Source organism: Dendrobates tinctorius, unplaced genomic scaffold (assembly GCF_039654945.1).
Source record: "Dendrobates tinctorius isolate UK_male_01 unplaced genomic scaffold, ASM3965494v1 ptg000164l, whole genome shotgun sequence".
Lineage (NCBI taxonomy): Eukaryota > Metazoa > Chordata > Amphibia > Anura > Dendrobatidae > Dendrobates > Dendrobates tinctorius.
Window position 1 is genome coordinate 8512661 of NW_027361831.1, and position 17591 is coordinate 8530251.

A 17591-nucleotide genomic window follows, 5' to 3' on the forward strand; every position below is an offset into this window, starting at 1 on the left:
TCTATTTTGATCACTGTGAGAGTTTATCACAGTGATCAAAATGAATGAAAGGAAATTGCAGCCAGGGGGCGCACTGCGCATGCGCCCGCCATATTCCAATATGTCCAATATTCCAATCGTCCGGGACACCGGGAGCCATAGCGGCACTCGGTGAGTACCGGGGGGGCGATCGGAAGGCGGGGGGGCAGATGATGACAGCGGCGGCACATCGCCGCTGTCATTCAGTGGCAGGGGGGGCGATCGCTGGTGGGGGCGACAGATCGGTGTCACCAGCCATGTCCGATGCTACAGCAGCATCGGACATGGCTGGATTGTAATATTTCATCAATTTTCATTGATGATATATTACTATCGCTCTGATTGGCTGTTTCACTTTTAACAGCCAATCAGAGCGATCGTAGCCACGTGGGGGGCGAAGCCACGCCCCCGTGGTGAAGTACAAAGCCTCCTGTATCTGCGGGTTGGGTGACCTTTCAGTGACCTAGGTCACCCGACCCGCAGGGGGGCTTTAAAGTCATGACGCCACATAGGCATCACTGGTCAGATTGGTACCAGTTTTCATGACGCCTATGTGGCGTCATTGGTCGTGAAGGGGTTAAAAAAATTGCTTAAAGTTTTTTTTCTAACATTTGGATTTATTTTTTCAACTTTTCAACTTTTTTCAGATAAGAGAAAGCTTACAAGTTTAGCAAAACGTTTTTAAATATTAAATTTACAAAAGCTAGTTTTTGGGTAACAAATCTTTTTTTGAAACTACTTTAAGGGGCCTAGATTTTAGCTAGAACCAAAAGGGCAGAGAAAATACAAAATCAGAAGACAGAAAAGTAGTCCGTAAACGGGCCACGGTCACAAAAGAATCAAATACACAAGCCAAGGGCTGATCATGCAGGACTGAACCAGAGTAGAACAATGCTGTATCTGGCAGCTTTCGGAAATAGGCTTGGATCTTTAGTAAGGTGTGGTGCTGTACAATTACCTGAAGCAGGAAGCTGATTATTCCAGCTGGGCTGCACATATGCCCACACTTCCACACTGAATGGTACTACTGGTCCTAGCCACCCTATCCTTAGTGACAGAACAGAGCCTGTTCTGCCCAGAACTTCTGGTTACAATGTCTCCTCCATCACGAGTGCCACCTACAGAAGGAATGATGGGCGACGTCTGGTGATAAAAGCAGACATTGCAAGCTCAGACCCCAGAGGAGATCAGAGACACCATTTGCAGAAGCCATAGTGTTACGGAAAGATAGAAAACTTTATAAAATGACTATTTTGTAAATTTAACAATCAGTGAATTAATCTATAGGACTAGTCGTTTTTGACACCTGGATTTTTTTTTCTTGTTTTACAGGAGTAGTAAAAGTTTGTTTAAGTATCATTTTCACCTATGTAACATTTTTTGGTTGCTATTTATTCTTATATTTGGAATGTAGAATGAACAAACAGTTGAATATCACGCTTCGCTGGTTCATGCAGTGAGGTCTTCTATTAGATCGTGGGTTGTCATTGTCTTAGTGAAGAATTCAGTTTTACTGCATAACTTTCCATTTCCATGGACATTTTGAGTAGAAATGTTCAAAAATATAAGTTTCAAGAATATTTTATTCAAAAATAATAAATTGGTTTTATTCTTGGCAGATGACTGTACCAGGAGATTAGAGGGACAGCTGACATCTTCAATTTTTAAATCGGATGACCTTGAGATCAAACAGGATACACTTGAAGTGAAGATCATTACTCCAGATATACTATCACTTATTCACAGCAACGAGCTATCATCTCCTTCTTTGAAACAGGTCCTATCTTCTGATTTATTACTGACTACTAAGGATAATAAAAATCAGAAAAGAGGCATTAAAAAACGAACTTCTCTTAAAGCAAAGAAGCAAATTGCACATTCAGAATGCGGAAATAATTTTCCACTCAGAACATCTTTTGTTAAACATCAAAAAAATCACACAGAGGCAAAAATATTTTCTTGTTCCAAATGTGGGATGTTTTTTCACTGTAAATCAGATCTTGTTAGGCATGAGAGAATTCATACTGGAGAGAAGCCATATTCATGTTCTGAATGTGGGAAATGTTTTAACCGGAAATCAGAACTTGTTATTCACCAGAGAACTCACACAGGGGAGAAGCCATATTCATGTTCAGAGTGTGGGAAATGTTTTTCAGAGAAAACAAATCTTAACACACATCAGAGAACTCACACAGGGGAAAGGCCACATCTATGTTCAGAATGTGGGAAATGTTTTAAACATAAATGTAATCTTGTATTTCACCAGAGAACTCACACAGGGGAGAAGCCATATTCATGTGCAGAATGTGAGAAATGTTTTTTAAGTAAACGAGAACTTCTTAATCACCATAGAACTCACACAGGGGTGAAGCCATATTCATGTTCAGAATGTGGAAAATGTTATGGAGTGAGATCACATCTTGTTCAACATCAGAGACTTCACACAGGGGAGAAGCCTTTTTCATGTTCAGAATGTGGAAAATGTTATGGAGTGAGATCACAACTTGTTCGACATCAGAGAATTCACACAGGGGAGAAGCCTTTTTCATGTTCAGAATGTGGAAAATGTTATGGAGTGAGATCAGGTCTTGTTGAACATCAGATAACTCACACAAGAGAGAAGCCTTTTTCATGTTCAGAATGTGGAAAATGTTTTAAACAGAAATGTAATCTTGCAATTCATCAGAGAATTCACACAGGGGAGAAGCCTTTTTCATGTCCAGAATGTGGAAAATGTTTTGCATTGAAAAAATACCTAGGTTTACACCAGAAAACTCACACAGCGGAGAAGCCTTTTTCCTGTTCAGATTGTGGAAAATGTTTTAAACAGAAATGTAATCTTGCAATTCACCAGAGAACTCACACAGGGGAGAAGCCTTTTTCATGTTCAGAATGTGGGAAATGTTTTGTACAGAAATCAGACCTTCTTAATCACCAGAGAACTCACACAGGGGAAAAGCCTTTTTCATGTTCAGAATGTGGAAAATGTTTTGCACGGAAAGCAGACTTTGTTTTACACCAGAGAACCCACACAGGGGAGAAGCCATATTTATGTTCAGAATGTGGGAAAAGTTGGTCAGATAAAACAAGTTTTAATAGGCACCAGAGAATTCACAGAGGGGAGAAGCCATATTTATGTTCAGAATGTGGGAAATGTTGGTCAGATAAAACAAGTTTTAACAGGCACCAGAGTATTCACAGAGGGGAGAATCAACGTTCATATGAGGAATGTGGGAAATAGTTTGAACAGTAATGCTATTTTGTTAAACATTTTTAAATCCCACAAAGTGAGAAGCCATTATCATATCTGGAATATGAACAATGAATTAATAGAAAACATATTTTGTTGAATATCAAAAAACAACGCACAAGGGGAGAAACTATATATTTTAGAGAAATTGTACAAAAAACATACAACAGTCATATAATTAAACAAAAAAGAGAAATTGCATTAGAACTTACTGTATTTTTTGTACTATTTGGCACACTTTTATCACTAAAAATTCTTGCTAATAAGTGATAGCCACTTATACTCTGAAGGCAGCTTCTTGTGATAGAGCAGACAGCATCCTTCTCGTTTACTGTGAGACGTGTTCTCTCCTCCTGCCCAACACTATGTGATCGCTGCAGAGCAGGATTGGAGGATACCAGGACCTGCACAGAGGCTGCACATTCTGAGAGAGCAGCTGACAAACTTTCCACCTGACTTGCTCCAGGACCTTTCACATGAGCTGGAAGGAATTGCAAAATGGGTTAATATATACACAGTGTATTTGTATGCAATGTGTTTATATAGTAGATCTGTGTGTATGCAAATTTGCATATATATTAGAGCTGTGTGTATTATTTATATATACAGTATTTGTATATATGTACTTATGTGGTAGACCTGCAGCACGGTGGCTAGCACTTGCAGCGCTGGGGTCCTGGGTTCAATCCCACCAAGGACAACATCTGCAAGGAGTTTGTATGTTCTCCACGTGTTTGCGTGGGTTTCCCCTGGGTATTCCAGTTACCTGCCACACTCCAAAGAAATACTGATGGGGAATTTAGACAGTGAACCCCTTGGGGACAGCAATGATAATGTCTGTAAAGCGCTGTGGAATATGATGGTGCTACGTAAGCAATGCATAATAAAAATAGAGCTGTGTGTATGTAAATCTGCACATGTCCAACCAACATCCGTAAAGGCCAGTACACACGCATTCGGTGAAATTGCACCAATATGCAAACATTATACCGAGACAGAACATCTCAAACAGCAATTCCTTCATAAAGGCTTTAGGTTGCCATTGTTGGAGAAATGAAGAACAGGAAGGAGGTGTCATTCATTGCGCTGCTGAAGGAAGCTCGATGGCAAGGTGAAATCAATAGTATTTTATTGTAATGGTTTGTAGGTCCACGCGTTTCAAGCTTACACGACCTCTTCATCAGGACAAACATGTAAAGGTTTTACTAGCTGCAGTCAGTCTGTTATTGGCAACAATATTAGAGAGCAGTAAGGCTGAGTGCAGACGTACTTTTTGGCCCTGCGGATTTTTCCGTGCAGAATGGAAGAAATCCGCAGGTCAAATGACCTGCATTTTTCCTGCGGATTTCTTCCATTTTTCATGCGGTTTTTGTGCGGTTTCCCCCTGGCGGATTTGGTGACAGGGGAGATGGAAAACCGCACACAAGAAGTAACATGCTGCGGATTTTGTACCGCAGGAAAACTGCGCGGAAAAATCTGCAGCGTCTGCACAGCGAGATTTTTTTTCTTCATAGATTTTAAGGCTACTGTACATCACAATGCGGATATGCAACGTTTCTGCTCGGTAAAATCCGCTGCAAATCTGCATCGTGTGCACACAGCCTTAATAGTGGCCGCACCAAGCGGTTTTAACCAAGGGGTTATAATCCTGATATTCCCTCATACACACTGACTGTCGTATCTTTTAATCTTATTTAAAAAGTTCATGAAAAGTTTATTTTTAATCATCTTTATTTAGGGATCAGTTGCCTTCATTGACAAATTGTAATTAATGTTAATTAATGCTGACTGGGTGGACAGACATTTTGTCTGTATTATACTGTCCCCAATATACATGCAGAGGGAGATCGCATATACTCAGCATGGCTTGTTATACATTTTTGGATAAATCCCTAACCCCCCCCCCCCCCAATTTTCTATCCCTCTGCACCTAAATCTCTTCAATCAAATGGGATCCACCAGGTTACATTAACAAATAAAACAAAAACCTAAATTTATTGTGTTGGTCTCTTATAGCCTTGTAAGAGACATTTCTTTTTGACACAGCTACGTAAAGTACATACAAAACATAAAAAACATGTATGATATATAATAATAAAAAAAAAAAAAAAAAAAGCAAATACAAACTTCATAAAATAGAAAACTAAAAAAAATTAAAAGCTAAAAAAAAAATTAGATCGATCCGTTTTATAAGGAAAAGGATGTTCTTAAGCAATTTTTTTCTGGATTTAAATAAAACGAAAACATTTTTTAAAAGAAAATATATTTTTGTAAAAAGTTTTTTAATAGTAAAGTAAAAAAAGATATATGTATGTTTTGATTGAAATCATATATGTATTATTGAGATGTAGCAGTCGGGCCAGGAAGCACACTATCAATAGGGGTGGGGGAACTATTATCGTTCCAGTACAGAAAAAAACATGAGTATGTTGCATCCACAGCCACAGATGTTCTGTGGTTCACGCCACACCACTAAGCACACTCTGAATCAGTTATCCACCATCTATATATATATATATATATAATCGTCTTTTCATGTCTGTCTGTAACCAAAATCCCGTGTCGCTGATTGTAATGGTAAGCTGCGCCTGCCGCTGATTGGTCGCGGCCGCCAATCAGCGGCAGGCACAGACGGGCGTAGGGCTAAATCTGTAAAAAGAATTAAAATAAAAAAAGGTTAAACTCACCTTCCGACGGCCTCTGATCTCCTTTCCATGCGCTCGGCCTCGCGGTCCCAGTAATGCTTTGCGCCTTACACCGGAGATGACGTCACTCTCGCGAGAGCACAACGTCATCAGCGGTCTAAGCCTCAAAGCATTCCTGGGACCGCGAGGCCGGGCGCGTGGAAATATGTAAAAAATAGAATTAAAATAAAAAATAGTTATATACTCACCTTCCGACGGCCCGCGCTCTCTGCTCCACCGCCCGGCACCTTCCGATCCCAGTATTGCTTTGCGTGAAGGGCCGGAGATGACGTCACTCTTGCGAGAGCGCGACGTCATCAACGGTGTTTCGCGCAAAGCATTGCTGTGACCGGAAGATGTGTGGAGTGGAGATCGTGGGCCGTCGGAAAGTGAGTATATAACTTTTATTTTCCATGCATACCAGGAAAGGGGGGTGAGGGGGACCATACATACCAGCAAAGGGGGGGTGAGGGTGACCATGCATACCAGGAAAGTGGGTTGAGAGGACCATGCAATCCAGGAATGGAGGGTGAGGGTGACCATGCATACCAGGAAAGCGGGGTGAGAGGACCATGCATATCAGGATTGGGGAGGTGAGAGGTACCATGCATATCAGGATTGGGGGTGAGGGGTACCATGCATAGCAGGATTGGGGGGTGAGGGGACCATGCATATCAGGATTGGGGGGGTGAGAGAACCATGTTTACCAGGATTGAGGGGTACCATGCATATCAGGATTGGGGGGGTGAGGGGACAATGCATACCAGGATAGGGGGAAGGGGTACCATGCATATCAGGATTGGGGGTGCATTATTGCATTATTATTAAAACTTCATAAATAAACTACATACAGTCATATGTAAAAGTTTGGGCACCCCTATTAATGTTAACCTTTTTTCTTAATAGCAATTTTGGTTTTTGCAACAGGTATTTCAGTTTCATATATCTAATAACTGATGGACTCAGTTATATTTCTGGATTCAAATGAGGTTTATTGTACTAACAGAAAATGTGCAATCTGCATTTAAACAAAATTTGACCGGTGCAAAAGTATGGGCACCCTTATCATTTTCTTGATTTGAACACTCCTAACTACTTTTTACTGACTTCCTGAAGCACTAAATTGGTTTTGTAACCTCATTGAGCTTTGAACGTCATAGCCAGGTGTATCAAATCATGAGAAAAGGTATTTAAGGTGGCCACTTGCAAGTAGTTCTCCTATTTGATTCTCCTATGAAGAGTGGCATCATGGGCTCCTCAAAACAACTCTCAAATGATCTGAAAACAAAGATTATTCAACATAGCTTTTCAGGGGAAGGATACAAAAAGTTGTCTCAGAGATTTAACCTGTCAGTTTCCACTGTGAGGAACATAGTAAGGAAATGGAAGAACACAGGTACAGTTCTTGTTAAGCCCAGAAGTGGCAGGCCAAGAAAAATATCAGAAAGGCAGAGAAGAATGGTGAGAACAGTCAAGGACAATCCACAGACCACCTCCAAAGACCACCTCCATCAGTTATTAGATATATGAAACTGAAATAGCTGTTGCAAAAACCAAAATTGTAATAAAGAAAAAAGGTTAACATTAATAGGGGTGCCCAAACTTTTACATATGACTGTACATATTCTAGAATACCCGATGCATTAGAATCGGGCTACCATCTAGTATATATAATGCCTCTAGCAGCATTTGTGAATTTGGATTGCAACACGGTTGTCATTCCTATTCTCACCATACATCAAGTGATAATGTACTTTATCCCATTTCCACCATACATTTATTGACTATACAAGGCATTTAATTCCACCTTGGGGGGCTTCCATCTGTCACTAGTGCCTAGCGGTGGTGGGTATGCAGAGGTATATATAGACTGTTCAATCAGGTGGACCAAACTGTAACGGGGTCTTTGCTGTAATACCTCTTACATTACCACCCCGTGTTTCAGGAGGTCCACTCTGCTTTTCCTCACTTCTGGATGAAAGACGCGGTCTAGAAAGGCTTTGTAACATGGGAACATATAAAAGATCACTGCTTCTCCACGTATTTCCAATGTGACAACCATTTATTCACCGGTCTCAGAATATATATACATACAGAGGACAGGACAATCAATATGGGGCGGGCCAGTAGATAACAGGCTCCAATTGAGATGCCAGACGTACATTACAATAGCTGCAGGTGGCCGGCGACCCCCGATCATTTAGTGTGGGATTTACAAAGGTGGGGGGGAGGCCAGAAGTGGGATATCTCATTTACCTCTGACCAGGGGTTGCAGCCGGTCGGTTGCTGAATTAGGGCCATGCATCTCACATTGCACCTATCCAGGGTGCTGGGGGGTTCTGTAAGACCCTGATGAAGGACTGCATCCTTTGAAATGCGTTGTTTTTTTGGCCCATCTACGAGCCCATTAGATAGGGCTGTTGACATCACCACTACCACGCCCCCCCCCCCCGACATCCCTTCCGGCCGGAGCATGCCTTTTTTTTGTATAATTTCTATCACCAGGGGAGGCATAGCAACGAGGACTGCTTCAGTACAGGATTACTGGGATGCAAGCCACACACTCATCTAGGAAAGAGTAAGTGCTGCAATCCCTGTGTGGATACCCACCAAGGGCTGGTCCGCACTTTTTACATGTACTATCCTTCACATTTCAGCAGGACAGTAGTGCAGGAATTTTAAAACAGTGGACCACCAGCAGATGACATGTGTTCCATAAAACATCATTGTTTGTGGATATTTGACACTAGTCCTTGGAAATCAAGGTCCCAGCATCTGGAGGAAGAGTGGAGAGACAGACAATCCAAGCTGCTTGATGTCTAATGTGAAGTTTCCATAGTCAGTGATGGTTTGGGGCGCTATGTCATCTGCTGGTGTAGGTGCACTGTGTTTTATCAAGACTAAATCTGCACAGCCATCTAACAGGAAATTTTAGGCACTTAATGCGACCCTCTGCCGACAAGCTTTTTGGAGATGGAAATCGCTTTCTCCAGCAGTACATGGCACCTGTCCACACTGCCAAAAGTACCTATTCCTGGTTTAAAAAACAGTATCACTGTGTTTGATTGGCCATCAAACTTGCCTGACCTTAACCCCATAGAAAATCTATGGGGGATTGTCAAGAGGAAGATGAGACACCAGACCCAACAATGCAGACGGGATGAAGGCTGTTATCAAAGCAACCTGGGCTTCCATAACACCTCAGCAGTGCCACAGGCTGATCGCCTCCATGCCACGCCACATTGATGCAGTAATTGATCTAAAAAGAGCCCTGACAACTTATTGAGTGCATTTACTGAACATACATTTCAGTAGGCCAACATTTCGGACTTTAAAATAATTTTTCAAGCTGGTGTTATAAAGTATTCTAATTTACTGAGATAATGACTTTTGGGATTTTATTGACTGTAAGCCATAATCATCAACATTAAGAGAAATAAACACTTGAAATAGTTCACTCTGTTTTTAATGACTCTATATAATATACTGTGCGAGTTTCACTTTTTGTATTGAAGAACTGAAATAAATTCACTTTATGATATTCTAATTTTGTGACATGCACCTGTAGTATTGGAGATATCCCTGGAAAACGACCAGTTAAAAATAACTGGTCAGATATCTAGGATGGCAAAAATAACATAGAACTGTACAGGTGCTATACTGAGATACACATGGTACATGTACATTAGTGTTGCACTACCCTACTGGAACATGGATAATCTGTAGTATACAAGATATCTACATTTACAATTAATTGATGGTACAAAATAATCAATAAATTTTATTAAGATTTTATATAAAACAGATTATACACCGCAACAAACTTGCGGACAGTTGAAAAATTTGTCCTATAACAGGACAATAAAATTTAAAGTAAAAACATAACAGCTGAAAATTCTGCATAGTAGGGTTAGGGGATACAATGTGCAACATAGGAAGCAAGGGTAGGGATGATAGGTAATAAGATCACAGGTCCACCAATCAGGACTGGAAGGACCAGAATTTGGACACCACCCAGGGGAACCAGCGATTCCTTATTTTATTTTTGGTAAACATATCTGAGGTCAGAAGGAGCTCGTATTGGTAATGTTTATTGATTTTTTGGATAATTTCCAATTTAGAGGGGATAGTTATTTCTCTCCAGTGGTCTGCCAGACACATACGTGCTGCTATTAGAATGTGTGATACAACTGGTCTCAAATCGCCAGGGAATATATGTAAACCGATCCCCAAAACCACTAGCGGACCGCTCAAACTTCCAGCCAGGCCTGTAACTGAGGTAATAATGTTAGACACTTCTTCCCAAAAAGGCCAGATGAGCGGGCAATCCCACCACACGTGCCCTAGGGAACCAACACCCGAGCAGCCCTTCCAGCAGGATCGGGGATAGGAACCACGGAATTTGGAAATCTTCAGTGGGGTGTAATACCAGTCAAAGTGAACTTTCTTACGCTGCTCAAGATGATTGATACAGGAGGAATATTTCTGCAAGTCGCCAGAAGCGGACCACCATTGGTCCGGGGTTGAGGAGAAAGCAAGAGCCCCTTCCCAGCGCCTCATATACGCTTGTTTAGGACCATTACCGGGGGAATTAAACACTTTATATACTACCGAGAGGCCGTGTTTTTGAGAGGAGGAAGAACTAAAAAACCGCTGTATTGTTGAGCAAACAGCATTATGGCAGGATAAGGGAAATACACATGAATTTAAAAAATGCCGAATTTGCAGGTACTGATAAAAGTTATTTCTGTGAAGGCCAAATTCATCCATTAGGACAGAGAAAGGTTTCAACTCCTGAATTAAGAGGATATCTTTCATGACCACAATACCATTCCTCACCCAATTGCCTAACGTGAGGCCATCCACATGAAGCTCCAAGGCTCTAATAGAGATAGACTCAAATTTAATCACCTGACGAGAAGAGACCAGATCAGACCAGTAAGAAAATGCCACTTTCATTGTCTGCAAGGGAAGAGAGGGGGCAAAGGAACCAAGCACTTGGGCCTCCAGTAGAAATCTCAAAGTCCCACGCGGGGCCAAGTATTTCTTCACAAGCACCCATTTGTGAGGACTAGAATCCTCATACCACTCCCTTAACGCCTCTAGAACTGCTGCTTTATGGTACAAATAAAAATTTGGGACCCCCAGACCACCATGTGAATAACTATAAAATAAGGTAGACATACCAACCCTAGGTTTCTTTCCTGCACAAATAAATCTGCTCACAACAGCCTGCAGAAGAGAGAGAAACCTCTTGGGGAACCTCAAGGGAAGACAATGGAATAAATAAATAATTTTTGGTAAAACATCATCTTAACTATCTGAATGCGCGCTATCCAGGAAAGGGGTAAATGTATTTGATTGTCTATGTCCTTTCGAATGGAATCAAGCAGAGTATTAAAATTCTGTTTGACAATATTGAAAAGTTTACAAATCCTTAGTCCTAGATACGAGAAGCCGTCCCGGGCCCAAGTATTTGGGACAAGTGAGGAGATTCTATTTCTAACAGATAGTGGAACATTAACCGAGAAGAGAACCGATTTTCCTTCATTTAGCTTGTAATATGAAATCTTAGAAAATTCAAGGAGAGCGTTTTTGATCCCTATCAATGATCTTTCACTATCAGTGCAAGAGAGAATTACATTGTCTGCATATAGACCGATCTTATGCTCTACAGGGCCTATTTTAACTCCAGAGATTTCCGGGTTGAGCCTAATGGACTCCGCCAGGGGCTCCATGACTAAAGCAAAAATTATAGGGGAAAGGGGGCAACCTTGGCGGGTCCCATTAGTCAGGTCAAATTTATCAGAATAGAAGCCAGCTGCACAGACCGAAGCATTTGGTTTTTTGTATAAGGCCATAATAGCACCCTTTATATTACCAGAGAAACCAAATGTGTCCAAAACGGCGTCCACATAGCCCCAGTGTACCCTGTCAAACGCTTTTTCCGCATCTAGAGACAGGAATACACCGGGGGTACCACTGGACTCAAGAAAATCCATCAAATCAATCACTCTTCTAGTGCCATCTCTAGCCTTCCTCCCTGGGACAAATCCCACTTGGTCAGGGGAGACCAGGGCCGGCAAAACTGAGAGGAGTCTATTAGCCCAGACTTTTGCATATAACTTCACATCACAATTCAAAAGAGAGATAGGTCTGAAGTTACCAGGAGAGGTTGGAGGCTTCCCCGGTTTAGGAATAGTAGTGATTGTCGCAGCCAAGCTTTCAGATTGGATATCAGATGAGTCCCTCCATATTGAGAACGTTCTAACCAAAAATGGAGCCAAGATATGCGCAAACTGGCGGTAGTAAGAATTAGAAAAACCATCTGGCCCGGGGGCAGAAAGTCTCTTAGAGGATTTAATAACCCAAACTACTTCCTCCTCAGTAAGGGGGGCATTAAGAGCAGCCAGAGCTGTGGGGGAAAGTTTGGGCAAATTTAGTTTAGCAAGGAAAGAAGAAATTTCACCCTTCGTGGGCTGGTGTGTTTTAGGATCTGACTTGAGATTATATAGTTGGGAATAGTATTCTTTAAACTCACTAGCTATATGAGTAGGGTTTAAGACTTTGGACCCGTTGTGCTTAATCAAAAAGGGAATGGCCATCCGAGCCTCCCTTTTCTTCACTCGACTTGCTAGGACCCTACCGGCTATAGAATTTGGATTTAAGCTTTTTTAGATTTTTTTCATAGGAATACAGCATAATTGATCTCAGCTGATCTCTCAGACCTCTAATATAGTCAAGGAAAATGTCAGCGGGATGGGCCTTGTTTGCCCTTTCCAGGAGCTGGAGTTTAGACAAAATATCATTAAATGTTTTTAACCTTTCACTTTTCTCCATTGCTGCAATTTTGATGAGGACACCTCTAGCAAAGGCCTTATGGGCCGCCCAAAGAGTTTCATCCGAGACCATTTGATTATCATTAATGGCAAAAAATTATTTTAATTGCCAAGCGATTTCATCGCTGGTATCTTGGTTAGTGAGGATATAATCATTCAGTTTCCATTTGGAAGGAGACCGGGTAGGACCCCCGTCTGAAATTGTTAACATAACGGGCGCGTGGTCCGACCACGTAATGCGGCCAATGTTAACCTGGTCACAACCCAACAGTAACGAATCATCTACTAAGATATAATCTATTCTAGAGTAGGTATTAAACCTTAGGGAGTGAAAAGAGTAGTCTCTCTCTCCTGAATGAGCATATCGCCATATATCATGAAGACGAAACTCACGGATCAGGTGGCCCATCTCTTTTCTGGCCAGGGCTTGGTGGGAACAATCTAGGAATTTACACATAGGGACATTAAAGTCTCCGCATATCACAGAGGAACCCTTTGCTATTCCCCTAAAAGTCTCCAAAAATTTACGTATGAATCTCAACTGGCCCACATTGGGAGCATACACTGAAGCAATAGTAAATTGCACATTGTTTAATAGGCCAATTAAAATGACATATCTCCCCTCAATTTCCCCCACCACCCTTTCAAGCTGGAAGGCTACAGAGCTTTTAATGAGGATTCCCACACCCACCCTTTTGTGGACATTATTGGCAAAAAAACTGATGAGGATAATTAACATTTTTCATTCTACCATTATCCTTGGCTAATAAATGTGATTCTTGAATGCATAAAACATCAGTACTCGCCTTCCCTGCCTCCTTCCAGACCCATGACCTTTTATGCAGAGAATTTAATCCCTTTACATTTAGAGACAATACCTTTAAACCCATGGTAAGTAAGGCCAGAAGTGGCTGTGATAGCCAAGAATCTGCTTCCTTTGGAGTATTAACCCTGCAGAAAGATACGGTACAAACAGGCAAGACCTATCAACAAATTACATGACATAACAATTAAAGAAAAACTGAGAAACAAGTTGCTCCTCACATAACTACACAAGGACTGACAAACAGTCAAAGCAGTAAGAGCGAAAAAAAGACGCTCGTGGGGCAGGAACTGCAGGTGGGCTGGATGCAGCCACTAAATTTAGTAGCCAGCACCCTCTGCAGAAACAAAAAAAATCCAGAAAAGTGGAGACCACAACCTCAAAAGGCGAAAGTTATGGGAACTTCAAGCTTTAAACCATTCAGGGTTAATTCTCCTGTTTTGGGGTGAACCTTTATCCAAGGAAGATGGCAGAGGGGGTGGAATATCCCAGTCCTCAAACACTTTCTCAAGTTGCGCAGTAGAGAAGCAAACCCGAGTGTTACCATTTTTACTGACAATGAGCTTGATAGGGAAACCCCAACGATATATAATGCCTTTATCCCGTAGAATCTTTGTAAAAGGGGTGAATTCTCTCCTCCTCGCAAGCGTGCCAGCTGAGAGGTCTGGAAATACCGAAAGGTGAGCAAATCTGTCTGGCAGGGAAGGTTTCTTCTTTAAACCAAGCAGGAAGGCCTCCTTTGTTTTATAGAAGTGAATGCGGGCAATAGTATCTCTGGGAATCGAAGGGTTAAGTCCTCGAGGCATAGGGATTCGGTGAATCCGGTCCACTTAGATATCTCTCCCTTCTGCTTCAGGCACAACAGCTTGAATAAAGTCCTGTAACAGGGGGAGCAAATCTTTATCATGTACTTCTTCTGGTATTCCTCTTATTCTAACATTGTATCTCCTGGATCTGTCCTCCAGGTCCAGCATTTTAGATGTTAACTTGCGGACTTCAGCTTTATGCTCCTCATGCTCGTCTATCAGTGCATTGTGGGACCCTGTTAACTCCTCCATTTTGTTCTCTAAATGATCTGTGCGGTTCCCTATAGCTCCTACTTCCTCCTTCAGCTCTGCCAGCATGCTCTTTATATCATTTTACATAGATTTCCTGAAGGCTGCAAAGAGGGATTTCATCTCCTCCTTTATGACAGGCTGGTTGTCAGGGCTTGCCAGTTCCACAGTGCCCGCAGTCTCCATGGAGCCTTCTCTACTTGAGGCAGAGGAAGTAGCAGAACGCGCTGATCCTGCAGTCTTTGCAGCATGAGGGGAGGCAGCAGCCATCTTAGAACTCCTCTCCAGCCTGGAGCCTCTGGCAAAGAAGTCAGATACCTTTCTGGGGGAGCTCCGGAGCCCGGTTTTGGACCACCTCATCTGATCCCAGGGTGATACTAAGTGCCTGGAGAAAGATTCACCGCTGAAGGAACTGCCGGTAAGATGTGTGAGCCGCTTCACTGCCTAAAGTCGTCAGAGCTCCTGGATTATGTGACCAGCACCATGCTCTGCTAGGCCACGCCCCTTCAAAAGGGCTTTTATATCTCCATCTTGACGCATTTCCGCCATTAGATCAGGTTCATCAGGAGATCTAAATAGATAACCATAGTAGAGGACAGATGTACTGCAGGTGAGGTCGCACTCTGGCACGTATGCTCTTTGTTCACCTTCTTGGGGTTATTCTTTTAATGCATACCTAATAAAGTTTTTTTTGGGTTCTTTACCTCCACAAGGTCCTTGAACACATTTTCTATGACTTTAAATGCTTCTGGTTTTGTATCCAAATTGTAATATTTAAAAGAACAAAAAAAATCTGATTGAAAAAATGGTCCATTTTCCCACCATTTAACCCCTTGAGCCCCAAGGGTGGTTTGCACGTTAATGACCGGGCCATTTTTTACAATTCTGACCACTGTCCCTTTATGAGGTAATAACTCTGAAACGCTTCCATGGATCCCGGTGATTCTGACATTGTTATCTCGTGACATATTATACTTCATGATAGTGGTAAAATTTCATTCATATAACTTGCGTTTGAAAAAAACGGAAATTTGGCGAAAATTTTGAAAATTTCGCAATTTTCCAACTTTGAATTTTTATGCCCTTAAATCACAGAGATACGGCACACAAAAAACTTGATAAGTAACATTTCCCACATGTTTACTTTACATCAGCACAATTTTGGAACCACAATTTTTTTTTTGTTAGGAAGTTATAAGGGTTAATAATTGACCAGCGATTTCTCATTTTTGCAACACCATTTTACTTTACGGACCACATCACATTTGAAGCCACTTTGAGGGGTCTATATGATAGAAAATACCCAAAAGTGACACCATTCTAAAAACTGCACCCCTTATGGTGCTCAAAACCACATTCAAAAAGTTTATCAACCCTTTAGGTGCGTCACAGGAATTTTTTGAATATTTAAAAAAAAAACGAACATTTAACTTTTTTTCAAAAAAAATACTTCAGGTTCAATTTTTTTTATTTTACCAAGGGTAACAGGAGAAATTGGACTGCAAAATTTATTGTGCAATTTGTCCTGAGTACGCTGATACCTGATATGTGGGGGGGAAACCACTGTTTCGGCGCATGGCTGAGCTCAGAAGGGAAGGAGCGCCGTTTGACTTTTTCAATGCAAAATTGGCTGGAATTCTGATCGGACGCCATGTCATGTTTGAAGAGCCCCTGATGTACCTAAACAGTGGAATCCCCCCACAAGTGACCCCATTTTGGAAACTAGACCCCCCCAAGGAACTTATCTAGATATGTGGTGAGAACTTTGAACCCACAAGGGCTTCACAGAAGTTTATAACGTACAGCGGTACAATTAAAAAATCATATTTTTTCCACAAAAATGATCTTTTCACCCCCAATTTTTATTTTCCCAAGGGTAACAGGACCCTAAAAGTTATTGTGCAATTTGTCCTGAGTACGCTGATACCCCACATGTGGGGGTAAACCACTATTTGGGCGCATGGCTGAGCTCGGAAGGGAAGCAGCGCCATTTGACGTTTTTGGCTGGAATTGAGATCGGACACCATGTCGCGTTTGGAGAGCCCCTGATGTGCCAAAACAGTGGAAACCCCCCACAAATGACACCATTTTGGAAACTAGACCCCCCAAGGAACTTATCTAGATGTGTGGTGAGCACTTTGACCCCTCCAGTGCTTCACAGAAGTTTATAACGCCCGGGCGTGAAAATAAAATAATTGTATTTTTTCCACAAACATGATCTTTTAGTCACCAATTTTTTTATTTTCCCAAGGGTACCAGGAGAAATTGGACCCTAAAAGTTGTTGTCCAATTTATCCTGAGTACGCTGATACCCCACATGTGGGAGAAAACTACTGTATGGGCACAAGTCGGGTCTCGGAAGAGAAATAGTGACGTTTTGGAATGCAGACTTTGATGGAATGTTCTGTGGGTGTCATGTTGCTTTTGGAGAGCCCCTGATGTACCTAAACAGTGGAAACCCCCCAAAATGACCCCATTTTGGAAACTAGACCCCCTACGGAACTTATCTAGATGTGTGGTGAGCACTTTGAACCCCCAAGGGCTTCACAGAAGTTTATAATGCCCGGGCATGAAAATTAAAAAATCGTATTTTTTCCACAAACATGATCACTTAGTCCCCAATTTTTTTATTTTCCCAAGGGTACCAGGAGAAATTGGACCCCAAATGTTGTTGTCCAATTTGTCCTGAGTACGCTGATACCCCATATGTGGGAGAAAACTACTGTATGGGCACACGTTGGGTCTCGGAAGAGAAATAGTGACGTTTTAAATTGCAGACTTTGATGGAATGGTCTGCGGGTGTCATGTGTGTTTGGAGAGCCCCTGATGTACCTAAACTATTGAAACTCCCCACAAGTGACCCCATTTTGGAAACTAGACCCCCCACGGAACTTATCTAGATGTGTGGTGAGCACTTTGAAC

General features: G+C 41.8%; 1 protein-coding gene across 7 annotated transcripts in view; it reads left to right on the forward strand.

The window, feature by feature from the left end:
• LOC141052932 (uncharacterized) overlaps positions 1–17591 on the forward strand; it is a 251013-nt gene that overhangs the window by 116265 nt on the left and 117157 nt on the right. For 5 of the 7 annotated variants that reach the window (XM_073550258.1, XM_073550261.1, XM_073550255.1 and 2 more), the window contains one exon: positions 1638–3467. The exons of the other annotated variants lie outside the window; for them this stretch is intronic. In XM_073550258.1, the coding sequence (XP_073406359.1) occupies positions 1638–3259 (1622 nt within the window). In that variant the 3' untranslated portion in view covers positions 3260–3467. Of the gene's footprint in view, positions 1–1637; positions 3468–17591 lie in introns of those variants that run through there. 7 annotated transcript variants of the gene reach the window in all.